We start from the raw sequence: 14,133 nt of genomic DNA on the forward strand, positions 1-14,133 counted from the left end.
TGTGATCATAAAATCAGGGCTGCTAAGTTGGGAACACTTCTGCTTCCACGTGTTGCCTTGTGTAAAAGCGAGTTACATTTTCCTGCACAAGCCAGTGCACCCGTGGGGCGCTGGGCATGGCTGTCCCAGGAGGCCGCAGTGAGGACCTTGACCCCGCCCTGGTTCCAGCAGACCAGGCCCGAAGGCGGGAACCAGGACTAGAGACCTAGGGCCACCCTGTGAGGCCACACTAGACCATGAGGGGAGCTCCATGCAGAGGTGGGGCCAGGTGGTAGGCCTGGAGGTGGGGCAGGGCTCCTGCGTTGAGGGGTGGGGCTGACATAGGGGCTGCAGGGTCTTCACTGGGAGCGGGGTCGGCCCTGTGTGGAGGTGACATGCGCGGTAACAAAGGGCGCGTGGAGAGGGCACCAGGCGTTGGCTTTGCTGGTCTTGGCCGTTGGGTGAGTGCGGCCTCTGAGCAAGTCAGTTAGCACCAGGCTGGCTCAGAGGCCAGGCCTGTCCGAGGACAGCAAAAGAGATTGGGCAGGCCGCGAGAAGCTGAGAATATCCACATAAAGATGGCAGACAAAGGCAAAAAGGACAAAGGAGGGGCGGCTGCACCGGCAGCGCCCCCTCCAGCCGCCAAACCCACAGAGGACGATGATGAGGAAGAGAAAGAGAAGAAGCCATCAAAGTCCGAGCAGCCCAAGGATGAAGTGGGCACGAGGAAGGGGTGTCGCCGCTACCTGTGGGAATTCAAGGACAGCAATAGACAGTTCTGGGTTATGGGGCACGCCGTGGTCAAGCTCTTCAGCGTGGTAAGTTGGCCCGGTATCCCTGCGCAGGGCCCGAAGGACAAGGAGAGGGAGGAGTGACCTCAGAGGGGCTCCGGAGTCAGTGAGAGCCCTTTGCCATGGCTCAGGTGCATGTCTCCCTGCAGGGCTGCCTCATAGCTGCGATGATCATGTTCACGGGGACCGCCATACACCCCCTCCTGACACTCATCGTCACCATGGAGATATCCATCTTCTCCTTCTTCTTCACTGTCTACACCCTCGCCATTCAGAGATACATGCCTTTCATCCTGTGGCCCGTATCTGTAAGTGAGGGGCAGTGAGGAGTGCGGGAGGCCTGTGTGTGTTCAAGTCTGTAAACAGAGAGACACAACTCACCACTCATATTTGCACTATTGCATGGGCTCAGCACTTTCTGTGGGACTGGAGCAGGTAGAAAAGGCTCCAGAAAAGCCCAGCTGGGGGGCAGGGGCCTCTTACCCACCAGGTGGTCAAACTAAGTGGTCATTGCTTTCCTGAGGGTTTACTCTCCTTGTGGGGAAGGGAGATGTAGCAACGAGCTGTTTCTCCCAACCCCTGTGCCAGCTCATACCTGACTGGGGTGATCACCCCAGAAGGTACTCCACCCCCAGAATTTGAAGAATAAAAACAATCTTCCCATAAATCAGTAAGATAAAATGAGAATTATAAAAAAAAAAAAAAATCACTTCTAAAGCAGCCTTAGATCTCCAGTGACTATCCTAGTCAAGGATGTTCCTCCCAGAAAGATGTTCAGCCCAAAGCAGTTGTCAGTTGCGATGGGGCTGGGCAAGTTATCCAATCACTCCTATCCTCTGTTTCTTTCTCCCTAACGGGAGGACAGCAATATTCTCTCTTGGGATTGTTCCTGAGGAGTGAATATGTAAAGTGCTTGATGATGTCCTGAGGATACATGGACTTGAACCCCTGACCACTGCCTGTGTAATCACATAGCACACCAACCTAACTCCCATGCAACCCAAGGCCCCTTGTTCACTGCACATTCACAGCATGCCTCCAGTCTTATGCTCACTGGTTCACTCACTTTACACAAGAAATAGGCTCTAAATGGCCAAGTAACTTGCCCCCAGGTAACTCAGCTAATAAGTGTCAGAAAAAGGATTCAAACCCAGCTTTGTCAGTAGAGTCTGAGTCCTAAACTGAATTCTGTCTTGCCTCCTTGTTAAAAGCTATTAGCGTTCAGGGATCCACAGGTCTTGGTGGGGTATGTGAGGATCCCCTGTATAGGGAGAAAGAAGAGGGCCAAATAAGACTCTTGGGAAAGGGATAAGCAGAAAAAAAAGTAAAGAGACAGGCAGAGGACAAGTTCCCAGCCAAGGAGCTTGAGAGAAAATACTTTTAGTTCCAGCAAAATGAAAAATCAATGAATCCCGAAAATCCTCCTGCTGCACATACCTAAACTACCAGAGGAATTGTAAATACTATTGCTTTAACTAAATGGTTGAGCTGGCACAAAAGAGGGAAAAACACACATGTGCCAGAAATGGAAAACAGGAGCCGTGATCAAATAAACCTCTGAAGTGTGGGTAGGAATGGCCCATGAGGTGATGAGGCCTTGGTCCCAAGCAAAGTGGGGATTTAGAACTGAGAACCCTGCATAAAGCCAGCACCCTGCATAGTCTACATCCTTAGGAAAAAGAACAGAGGAGATACCTTTTCCCCACACAGAGGAACAAGAAAGCATGTTCACCTCCACCTGAGCTCTGAGTGGAAAAAGCAAAGACTGCCTTGAGAAAGAGGAAACTTGAGCTTGGACTTTAATACAGATTTGGTTTGAATTTTTACTATCTTCAGCCTAGAAATCTTCATGCAGCCTAGAAAATGTAATGCCTTGAAATTAGCATAAAAAATGGATTCCAATTTGATGATATTCTGATGATATCCATGAGATTCCTGACAGAAACAAATGCAAAATCACAATCAAAGCATAAAATATTCTCACAGGGAGGATATGGTGCAGGGAGCCTTATCAAAATGAACTCACAGTTCAAAACTACAAAACACCTGCTTTTAAAATCCTTGTGACTAAGAGTCAGCAAACATAACAAATGGGAGGATTAGAACCCTGAAAATATAAGATAATGGAAGAGCTGTCTGAAAATAGTAAGGAATATACTTAAAATTATTAAAGACAAAAATAAGAGCCCTGAGAAAAGAATAACGCTTGATGAGGACAGAATAGATAGATCTTTCTTAAAGTACAAAATGTCTAAAATTAAACATATAGTTATTGAAATAAAAGTGTCAATAAATGGGTTAAAAAGCATGTCAGACAAAGGTGGGAAAATTACCCAGAACGCAGCATTGAGAAATAAAGAGAGAAAATATGAAAGAAGTTGAGACAGAGACTATGGTATGAGAAAGTCCATCATAAACCGAATAGGAGTTCCAGAAGAAGAGACTCAAGAGAATGGAGGAGAGAAAATATCTGAAGTGTTAATGACTGAGAATCCTCCAGATTTAATGAGTGACATCACTAAAAGTGGCAGAGTAAGGAACTCCAAAACTCTGTCCCTCCATTAAAAGCAATGATTAGGTGTCAAAACTATCAGAATCAACTTTTTCAGAACTCTGGAATCTAATAAAAAAGAAACTTACAGTAACCAGGGGAATGCTTAATGAAGAAATAAGCTGTTGAACTTTGGTAAGAGAACATTGTGGCACATTAACTTATGTGGCTGTCAACTCTCACTCCCCAGCTTCTCAGTGGCCATGAAGATGACAGCCCCCATTCTTTGCTGGTAGCAGAGGGAACAATACAGACCTTGTTCTCAAAGAATTGTGTGTATTGGCCGATCTGGTGGCCCCCTGAGGAGCTGGCCCATGGACTTGCCTTTGTTTCACCTGCTTCAGAGCTTTCTCAGGACTAAAGCAGCCTCATGGACAACGTTTGTCAAAAGCATTTAAAGGTAAATATACTAACCACAGCCTCCTGGGCCAAGAGAAAACGGATGAGGCAAGCAGTAGAAAGACCAGAAATTTAGGACGGAAGAGGTTGGGGAAGGAAATACATGGGAGAATAAGAGTTCTGAAAAGGTTCCAGATATACCAGGGACTCTAGAGGGTCAAACACATGCCCAGGGCTGGACGAATGCTCAGAAAAGACCCTAAGGTTTCACGTCTGGCTGACCTTTAGGCTCCGCACAAGTAGCAAGTGAAAACTAAGAGTTGCAAACAGCCTGGACATGTGCTGAAGAAGTGCCCCAACGCAGAGCCAATCTGCAAAGACCGGTGAAGTATTTCTGTTTGTTTGTTTGTTTGTTTCCATATATTTCAGGAAATCTCTGTCAAATCACTACCTGACCATTAAGCTAATGAAACAGAGACTTCAATGACCACAGGAGAGGAAGAATATAGTCTTTCAAAAAATAGTTTAGAAAGTCACTGAACAGTCTACGGCCATGCTACCCTGAACAAGTCCGATTCCGTCTGATCTCGGAAGCTAAGCAGGATTGGGCCTGGTTAGTACTTGGATGGGAGACCACCTAGAAAGAGCAGGTGCTATAGGCATAACAAAATTTTAAAAAAAGGGATTGTAAGCTGACAAGTTCCTTGCAATCTCTGAAGTCAACCAAGGGTTGCCTTGCCTGAAAAATAAAAAAATTAAAAAATTTTAAAAAGTTTAAAAAAAGAAAGTCACTAAACATACAAATGACTACAACTCACAACAAGCAGCAACAACAGACCTGGGGAGGAGGGAGAATCTGATTTTCAGAGTAACTACATTACTCAACATGCGGAGCCCCGAAAGGAGAAGAGAGAGAAAGGAGCAGAAAGAATATTTGAAGAAATAATAGCCAAATATTTTCCAAATTTGATAAAAGATACACATCCAAAAAGTACCAAAGCAATCCACAGAGACACATTATAATCAAACTGTCTAAAGACAAAGGGAAAGTCTCAAGAAAGAAATAACTCTTCTTGTACAAGGGACCCTTAATAAGATTAACAGTCAATTTCTCATCAGAAACCACGGAAGCCTGAGGCAGTGCAATGATGTAAAGTCCTGAAAAAAAAAACAAAAAAACTTTCGACCAAGAATTCTATCCTTCAAATGTGCTGTTATGAATTGAATTGTGTTCCCCTAAGCTGTGTTGAGATCCTAGCTCTCAGTACCTGTGAATGTGATCTTATTTGGAAATAAGGTCGTTACAGATGATCAAGTTAAGATGAGGTGATTAGAGTGGGCCCTAATCTAATATGACTATGTCTGGACACAGACAGACATTTACAAGAAGATGATGTAAAGAGATACAGGGAGAAGATAGGAAGGTGAGACAAGCCAAGGAATGCCCGAAGCTAGAAGAGAGGCCTGGAACATCTTTCACTACCAACTTCAGAGGGAGAATGGCCCTGCCAGCACCTTGATTTTGGACCTCTGGCCTCCAGAACTGTAAATTTATGTTGTTCTAAGCCACCCAGTTAGTGGTACTTTGTTATAGGAACTGCAGGAAATGGATATAATACCTTTCAAAATTGAAATTATCCTTCAAAAATTAAAGAGAAATTAAGACATTCTTGGATAAACAAAAGTTGAGAGAGTTTGTAGCTAGTAGACATGCTCTATGAGAAATGCTAAAGGGAGACCTTCTCGCCAAAATGAGAGGCCTCTAGACAGCAACCTGAAGTCAAAAAAATAAAGACCACCAGTAAAGGTAACAACATAGGTAAATGTAAAAACCGCTATTACTGCATTTTTGGTTTGTAACTCCTGTTTTCTGGCATGATTTAAAAGACAAAGGAATAAAACAATAATTACAAATCTATGTTAATGGGTCATAATGTATAAAAATATAATTTGTGACAATAACAGGAAGAGATATTGTATACTATTGGAGCTAACTTGGTATCAATTCAAACTAGACTGTTACACATTAGTAATTGCAACCCCAAGGTAACCATAAGAAATTAACATATATGTGGAAAACAGAACACAGTAAAATTGGTACAATACAAAAATTTAAACACAAAAGAAGGCAATAATGGAGGAACTGAGGAATGAAAAGATATGACACATAGAAAATAGCAAAATTACGGTAATAAGTCCTTAGCAGTAATTATTTTTAATCTGCACAGATTAAACTCTCCAATCAAAAGGCAAAGATTGTTACAATAGATTTTTTTTAAAAAAACTATGATCTTACTATATGAGGATCACAAGAGACTCACTTTAGATTCAAAGCTACAAATAGGTTGAAAGTGAAAATGTAGAAAGATACTCCACGCAAAAAGTTACCAAAAAAGAGCTGAGGAGGCAATATCAATACCAGATTTAATGAAAGATATGAATTCTCAGAGGTACCAAGAAGAATATATAAAAACAAAAGTACAACTAGATATGTCATCGAGGCACTGCTGATCACCAAAGGAAAACTTAAAATCAAACCAAGAGATAAGACGATTGAAAAAATATATTAGACTGAAAATCATAGTTTTCAACAGCAATGACAGTGGCCAAAAAGTAAAAGAACAACCTCTTTAAAAGGCTGAAGTGGAAAGAATAAAATAAAGACACTTTTAGAAATTAATCAGTAAACTTTAAGTAAATCTCCGTGTGGAGGGCAGGGGGTAAATTTAATGTTTTCCTAAACATATGGGGATTTAGTCATATGCAATATTTGCAAATACTACCTGTAGAATGCAGCTAAAAAATTCAGATTCAAATCTAGGTAATTAGAAAAGACTGAAAATTAACAGTTTGAGTGTCTTATCTCAAAACAAAACAATGGGATTAAGAAGGCAATGCCAAAGACGAGAGCTAAATAAAATAGGAAACAAAGATCCAAAGTAAGGACTAATAAAACCTAATAAAACCAAATATCTAATTTTTTGAAAAGACTAATAGACAGACTTCAAGTTTTTTTCAAGTTCTTTTTGTTTTAAAGAAAGAAGAAACAGAATATTAGTATAAAGATCAATAACTTTTAAAAATCACAGGGAAAATATAAATTTGTATACTAATAAATTGGGACGTTTAGATAATAACCTCGAAAAAAATAACTTACAAAAATTAATTCAAAAAGAAATAGAAAAACAGGTTATCGAATAACTCATCTACGTTTTCATCTGGCATTTGTTTAATTTTTATTCATTTGGCGTCATTTGGGTATACAGTGTGAACCATGGCTCCAGCTTTATTCTGATGGCCATCTCGTTATTTCGCCTTATCACTTGATTTATTCATTTATTGAATAGTGTATCTTTTCCCCACTGATTTTAAATGGCATTTTTGTTAAATGCTAAATCTCATATGCAAGGTTCATTTCTGGACTTTATATTCAATTTCATTGGTCTGTCCCTTTTTCCCCCTTTTTTTTTTTAAGGCTTTATAATATGTTGTACTATCTGGTGGGGCTTTGATCTTAAAACCGGACATTATAAGGAAAATAAACTATAGGCCTATTTCATTTGAATGTAGCCATAAAAATCCTCAATAAAATATTAGCAAACTGAATCCAGCACTATATAAGCAAGCAATAATACATCATGATCAAGCGGGGTATGTGCCAAGAATGTAAAGATGGTTTAGTTTTCAAAATTCAATTAATATACTTCACCATCTTCTATTTAAAGGAGAAAAGCATTTCATAAGCTGCTGAAAAACTATTTAGTATTCAATACTTTTTAGAAAACTCTTAGCAAACTAGGAAAAAGAGATCTTCCTTATCTTAATGATAGATATCTACCCAAATGTACAATAAATATTTCATTTCATGCTAAAACTTTAAAATCATTTCCTTACAGATGCTTACTATCCCCATACAATGTGACAAGAAAAATAAAAGGTATACATAGATTGGGAAGAGAAGAAAATTTAGCATTACTCACAGATAATATGATTCTCTACACAGAAAAGTCAAGAGAATCTACAGTAAAATTATTGGAACTGATTAGAGTTCCAAAAGGCTACTAGAGACCAAAACAATAGTTTTCCTGAATATCAGCAACAAATAAGAAAATGTGGCTTTTCAAAAACAAACATTTAAAACAATATCAAACTACAAGGTATCTGAGACAAAACCTGCTCAAAGATATGTATGACTTTATATAGAAGTTACATCATTTTATTAATGGATATAAAAGAAAAACCTAAACAAATGGAGAAATATACCACATTCACAGACGTAAAGAGTTACTGTCATAAAGATGGCACTTTAATTCCAAAGTAATCTATAAATTAAATGAAATTTCAACCGAACAGGTTGTTCATAGAACTTTTACTAAAATTCTTATGGAAGAATAAAAAGAATTACAAGAATGGATTCGCCTAACGATATATCAGAATTACTGCAAAGCTTTGGTACTAGCTCAGGGTTTGACGAAAAGACTAATGGAATTGTTATAGATTGAAAATGTACCCCCAAAATTTGTATGCTGAAAATCCTAACCCCCAGTATGGCTGTATTTGCAGATGTAGAGTAGTGATTAAGAGAAAATGAGGTCATAAGGGTGGGGTCCTGATCCAACAGGATTAGTGTCCCTATAAGAAAAGACAACAGAGAGCTCTCTCTCCCTCTCTTCCTCTCTCTCCTTCCTCCCCTCATCTTGTACAGCATGGAAAGGCCATGTGAGGACATAGAGAGAAGGCAGCCATCCGCAAACCAGGAAGAGAGCCCTTATCAGAAATTGAAGTCGATGGCACCTTGTTCATGGACTTCTAGCCTCCAGAACCGTGAGAAAACAAATGTCTGTTGTTTAAGCCACCCAATCTGTGGTATTTTGTTATGGCAGTCTGGGCAGACTAAGGAATAAAAAAAAGAACTCAGAAAAACATGCCTAAAACATGTTTTAAAAAATGCTTCATTAGTAAATTTTCAATGACCTGAAAATTTAAAACAACAATGAGGTACCATTTTGACTCTTCAGATTGGCAAAAATAAATAAGCCTGGTAATCCTGAGTGTTGGCAAGGACATGGGAATGGAAGCCCCTAAACACTGCTGGTGTGAGCAGAAAATGGCTCAGGCACTTTAGAGAGAAACTGGGCAATACCTAGCCAAGGAGAAGATGTACACAGGAAGCACAGACGAGAGTGTTCGCTGTAGCAGAGTCTGCAGTAATTTCCTAAAAAGTAGGCACAACCTAATGTCTCTAGTTTGGTTTATTCATACAGTGGAACACATCAGTTAAAATTAATGAATTCAATCTATGGCTTCTCAAAATGGATAAATCTCAAAAAACTTTATTGTTTAAAATGCAAGTGCTAGAAGATAGGATAGCTTTTCTTTAAAATGTTTGAAACACAAAATAATATGTATTGTTTACGACTATATAATAATATGGAGGAAAAGACTCACACACACTTGGGAAAACTGCCCATCAACTTCCTATGTTATGGTCGTCTCGGGGAGAGGGACAGGAAGAGGGGCGGAATGGTGAGACTGTACCCACTCCACGGTTTTACTTCTGGGTTTTCGTTGTTGTTGTTGTTGTTTTAAAAAGACCACAAGCAAATATTACAAGACATTAACATCTATTTAATCTCAGAGGTTCACGGCTGGTGGAGGTGGTCATGGGGATGGGATATTTTATTATTTCTGTATGTTTGAAATGTAATAAAATTCAAAACATTGAAAAGGCCTGAGACAAAGTGTTCAAGGAAGTACAATCTGCAGAAAATGGCAGGCTAGAAACCTAGGGGAAGGTGGGCATCAACCAGGGCTGCAAGGTTGGCTACTGCCCACAGGATTAAGGGGTGCACAAGCTGGGGAAGCAGCTTGCTGTGGCCATGGTTTGGCCAACTCTGTGAAATTTGGCTGTGCCAGGGAGTGGTGGTGGGTGGTACCTGAGGAGAGGGCAGCGCAGAAGGCAGCCCTTTTGCCCAGTCTAGGAATATGCGGACCTTGTCAGTAGGCTAATGGGAAACAAACATGGGGGAAGGGCGAGACTGAGCCACAGGGATGGGAAAGAGGTTAGATGATGGAGGAGATGGTGCTTCCTTGCAAAGAGGGGAGGAGCTTTAGGGGTTAAGGTAGGGGTTGGGGGACGGCAGGGGATGAAGGTGCAGCTTCCAGGCTCCCAGTGAGAGGGCCAGAGTCCAACAGAGCCTCCTGCCAGCAGTACAGCCTGCCTGGGACCCAGAGAGGAAGCTGGTCCTGAGAGGAGAAAGCTGATTGGGGTGGCACTCAGGAGGGGCGTCATTAAGTTGGATAGTTGTACATTTATTTCAATAAATATTGGAGGGGTAAAAAACCAACCAGCCATTAAATCACCTCTTTTGGAGAATCACAGACATGATGGTAGCGGAGAGAGCCAGAAAAGGCAGTTAAGTATCCTGGGCTTTGAGTCTCGACTCAAAAAGGCTCAGCTGAGGAGATAAAGGTATGTTCGCCTAACTCTGGTGTATATTTACCTTCAGGCAAAAGTTTGAAAGCCAGTCCCTCTGGAGGAAGCTATGCCAGGCCGGGTGTTGATTGTGGGGGGACGGGGCTCGGCGCCTTTTCAGGCTGATTTGTCTCTCCCATACTTTCAGGATCTTCTCAATGACCTGTTCGCCACTGTTTTCCTGGTGGGGGCTGTGGTCTTTGCCGTGAAAAGTCGACAGACCATGCCAATGAACTACTTTATTGCTGTGGTGAGCCTTTCACGTTGATTGGGCTGTTTATTTGCTCAGCAATCACCTCTTTCGGAGAATGGGTGTTTTCCCCAGGTTGGAAGGGCAGGACTTCTTTTCTTTTTCACAGAATCTTGGGATCCAAGCAACGTTTAAAAGTAAAGCTGATAAACGTTTCCAGGGGAGAAGCCATTTTAAAAAAGATGATGTCCAGAGAGCCAGCCAAGCTAATGGCTTCCTCCTCATAGCTACTGACCCTGAAGCAAAGCACCCACCCAGGCTAGGTTTAAAGAAAGAGGCAGTGGGATGACAGGATGGTGGGGATGGGGAAGTTCAGAGCCTCTCAAGTCTAGCAGTTTGAGGGGGAAAGGGGCTATGTTTAACAGCATCCATTGACAAATTAGAAACCAGGGAGGAAATGTGCCAACTTCGGCATGAAAAGTTAGAGTAAGGAGGCTCCTTCTGTTTTCCAGATCCTTATTGGTGTGGCTGGATTTTTTGCTTTCATCGATATATTCCTTCAAAGAAAACACTTCAAAGGCAAGAGGATCAAAAAGAATGTGCTGGTTCCTCCTGTGAGAAAGGAACAAGTAAAGGAAAAGGAGGTTGCAAAGCCAAAAGAAGAGGGAAAACCACCAGCAGGAGAAAAGACAAAGGGAGGAGAAAAGACAAAAGAAGCAGAAAAGCCTAAGGACGCAGAAAAGCCTAAGGGGAAGAAGGGAGGCAAGAAATGAGGTGACGGAGATGTCTGTTGTCAGAAATGGCAGTGTAGTTTACAACGAAACAGTTCCGCTGTCTTCTTTGTCAATGGTTTTCTTTTCCATTTTAATAACAACCTTTGCTTGAAAAAGAAATGCCTCTTTAAATAGATTTTAAAGCTTAACGTTGACAGTTTGGGGGTAGAGAGCAAAGTCAGAGCTGGGCCTCTCCAGGCACTCACAGGCTCCAGCGCGCAGGCGGTTTGAGGCACCAGAAGTCTGAGTGACACTGGCTGTCAACACTGACCAGGCAAAGGGGGCAGAGGAAAAGGAGAGTCCAGAAAACAAAAGGATTTTCCTCCTGTTGATATTTTTATTTTAATGTGTATTTTAAGCATCCAAGTAATTGCTACAAGAAAAATCAGGTTGCTGGTCTTCCTTACTCTCAGTTTGCCGCTTCGCATTGGCCCTCATTTGAGGCACCCTCGGGAGGAGGGCAACAGGGGTGGCATCACCTCCTCAGCTGGAGTCAGGCTGGTGAGTGGGCCGAGCAGGATAGGCACAGAAGGGACCGAGAGGATGGTTGCTGCAGAGATGGCCACCCAGCTCCACGGATCCTGCCGTATCTCCATCCAGTGAAGACCTGAGCATAAGCCTTGAGCCAGTCTCAGCTGAGCCCTAGAGCCCCAGTTCCCACATGCAGGCCTCAGTCAGGGTCTCACTTTCACTCTGGACAGTCCAGCCACCCTGCCAGGAGACGTCATCCCCGTGGATGGAAGGCGAGGTCCCAAACTGATGCCTGAGGAGCTGGAAGGGGTGTGTGGGGCAGGGGCGGGGGTGTAGTGAGCCCAGCCAGGGACAACCTGAGAGACAGGCTGGGAGGGTCAGCTGGGCCTTGGCAGTCATGGTATAAAGACTTGGGCCTCTGTCCTAAGTGCTAAGGGGGTCCCTGAAGGCGAGCAAGTGGCAGGGTCTGCTTCCACTGGGAGGAGAGCACATACTTGGCTGCTGCTGAGAAGGGAGGCAGTTGGAAGAAGGGTGGTTGCCGCAGTGTCCGCTGGAGCCCTGCCACCGGCCCCAGTGCCAGCCCCTCAACCCTTCAAGTCCACCTCTGTAGCCCCCACACCACCCCCTGCAGGCCAGGCAAGGTAAGGCAACCCTACTAAAAACGGAAACAGTTAGAGGGACTTATATTCTACAGAAAAAATTTTAAATGCATACTATCCTGACATATGACCCAGAAAGTCCCATCTAGGGATTTAACCAAGAGGAATGATGTACTAGTATGTTCATAATAGCCAAAAAACTAGGAAGGGCCCCCAAATTTTAAGGAGACAAACTGTGTTCCATTCGCACAATAAAATACTACTCAGCAATAAAAAGCTACTGATACAACATGATGAATAGTGATGAATGTAAAAGATTTATAATGATGAATTTCATATAGTATTGAGGGAAAGAAGCCAGACACAAAAGGACATACCACATGATTCCATTTCTAGAAAGTTCAAGAACAGGGGAAAATATAGTGAAAGAAATGGAAACAGCGGTTGCTTCAGGAGGTGGAGGATGGAGATTATGATTCAGGACGGGGCTCACGTCCTGCACTGAGAGAGAAGAGGGCTCTTGACGGAGCATTAGAAAGAATTCAAACACATGACAAAGTTAGAGTCAAAAGGAAAGTTTATTAGAGAAGTAACACTCCACAGAGTGTAGTCTCCTCTCAGAGGTAGAGATTGAGAGAGCCTAAGAGAGAGTTTGAGGGAACAGAGACGGGGACAATGAGAGAGTAAAGACACTGAGAGGGGCCATGAGTATTCAGGGAATTCAGTTTATATATTGTTCTTTAGTTCCTGTGAGTTACAGTTTAAAGACTTTGTTTACCCATTTTCCTTTGATATGGACATACAGTGAGGAACATAAGAGCATGTAGCCTGAAAAGGTAAGAATATGCAGTGTGGAGGGCCTGCTGGCAATTCCCAGCCTCTAATACATAGGTTCCCCATGGTTTGAGCCACAGGGAATGAATGATTTTATTTTGTGTAGGTCTCCACTTAAAGGCCTGTTTTTCCTGCTTTCCTTTCAGGGTATGGAGAAATGGGTTGTCAGCAATCCCAGCAAAAATCTATCTTGGTTCTGCAGGTTTCCTCTGGTCTAACTGCAGGGCTGATCAGCATATTGCAGTCTCTGAATGTAGCTTGATTTCACCTTTTAGTTCCCTTGCCTTCTCCCTACATTAATTACAAAAGAGCATGAGGGAATTTGGGGGTGAGGGAGCATGAGAGAGTTTTATGTCTTTATGGGGGGAACTAGCTACACATTTGTGTATACATTTCTCAGTGAACTGTATACGTAAGCTCTGTGTATTTCATTGCATGTAAATTTTATCTTAAAATGTAAGCTAAATATGACTGTGCTCAGAAACCAAGGGAAAAGGGTTGACTTTGCTGAACTCCTTTGTGTGGCCACTCCTCTCACCCCTGAGGGCGACTCTCTGAAGCAGTTTTTCCACACCCAGACCCAGAAGGCATGAGGTGGGTCTGGGCTGTTGCTGAGCAGGGCCTGAGGCAGCCACCTGTCATGCTGAGAAGGCCACCAGGGACAGGGACAAGGTCACCAGACTGCAGGAAGATGCCCCTTCAGAACAAAACTATGTCAGCTGCCAGTAGAAGGGAATGCCCCCCCACCCCCCACCCCCGCTTGGGCCTATCACCTATGGATCTGGTTGAAATGCAGAATCCGAAAAATCCTAACTTCTACATTCTTAACAGAGACTGTAAAATAAAGCAACAAGCTAACAATAGTTCTTGGAGGTGTGGGAGAACGACTATGTCAAGGATTTTTAAATTTAACAGAAAGGTTGAATAATAGAATGGACAAATGGTGACCTGGAAAATAAAGTCCAGGAAATCTCCCAGAAAGTAAAGCCTTAAGACAAGGAGACACTGAACAGAAGAAATTAAGAGAGACAGGGAAGGCAGACCCGGGAGGCCGAACAATCATCTCGAAGGGATCCCAGCAGGCAGGCGAGAACAGAAAAGAGGGAGGGAACAATCAGCTAAAAGAACCCT

General features: G+C 42.6%; 1 protein-coding gene and 1 pseudogene across 1 annotated transcript; both read left to right on the forward strand.

The window, feature by feature from the left end:
• The first annotated feature begins 557 nt into the window (after positions 1-557).
• CMTM2 (CKLF like MARVEL transmembrane domain containing 2) lies at positions 558-11,098 on the forward strand. The gene is made up of 4 exons (XM_006909858.1): positions 558-797; positions 920-1,078; positions 10,284-10,385; positions 10,838-11,098. The coding sequence occupies exons 1-4, from the start codon at positions 558-560 to the stop codon at positions 11,096-11,098; spliced, it is 762 nt and encodes a 253-aa protein (XP_006909920.1).
• Positions 4,204-4,322, forward strand: LOC112478198 (annotated as a pseudogene).
• Positions 11,099-14,133: the final 3,035 nt, after the last annotated feature.

This window comes from Pteropus alecto, unplaced genomic scaffold (genome assembly GCF_000325575.1).
Source record: "Pteropus alecto unplaced genomic scaffold, ASM32557v1 scaffold42, whole genome shotgun sequence".
Classification (NCBI taxonomy): Eukaryota; Metazoa; Chordata; class Mammalia; order Chiroptera; family Pteropodidae; genus Pteropus; species Pteropus alecto.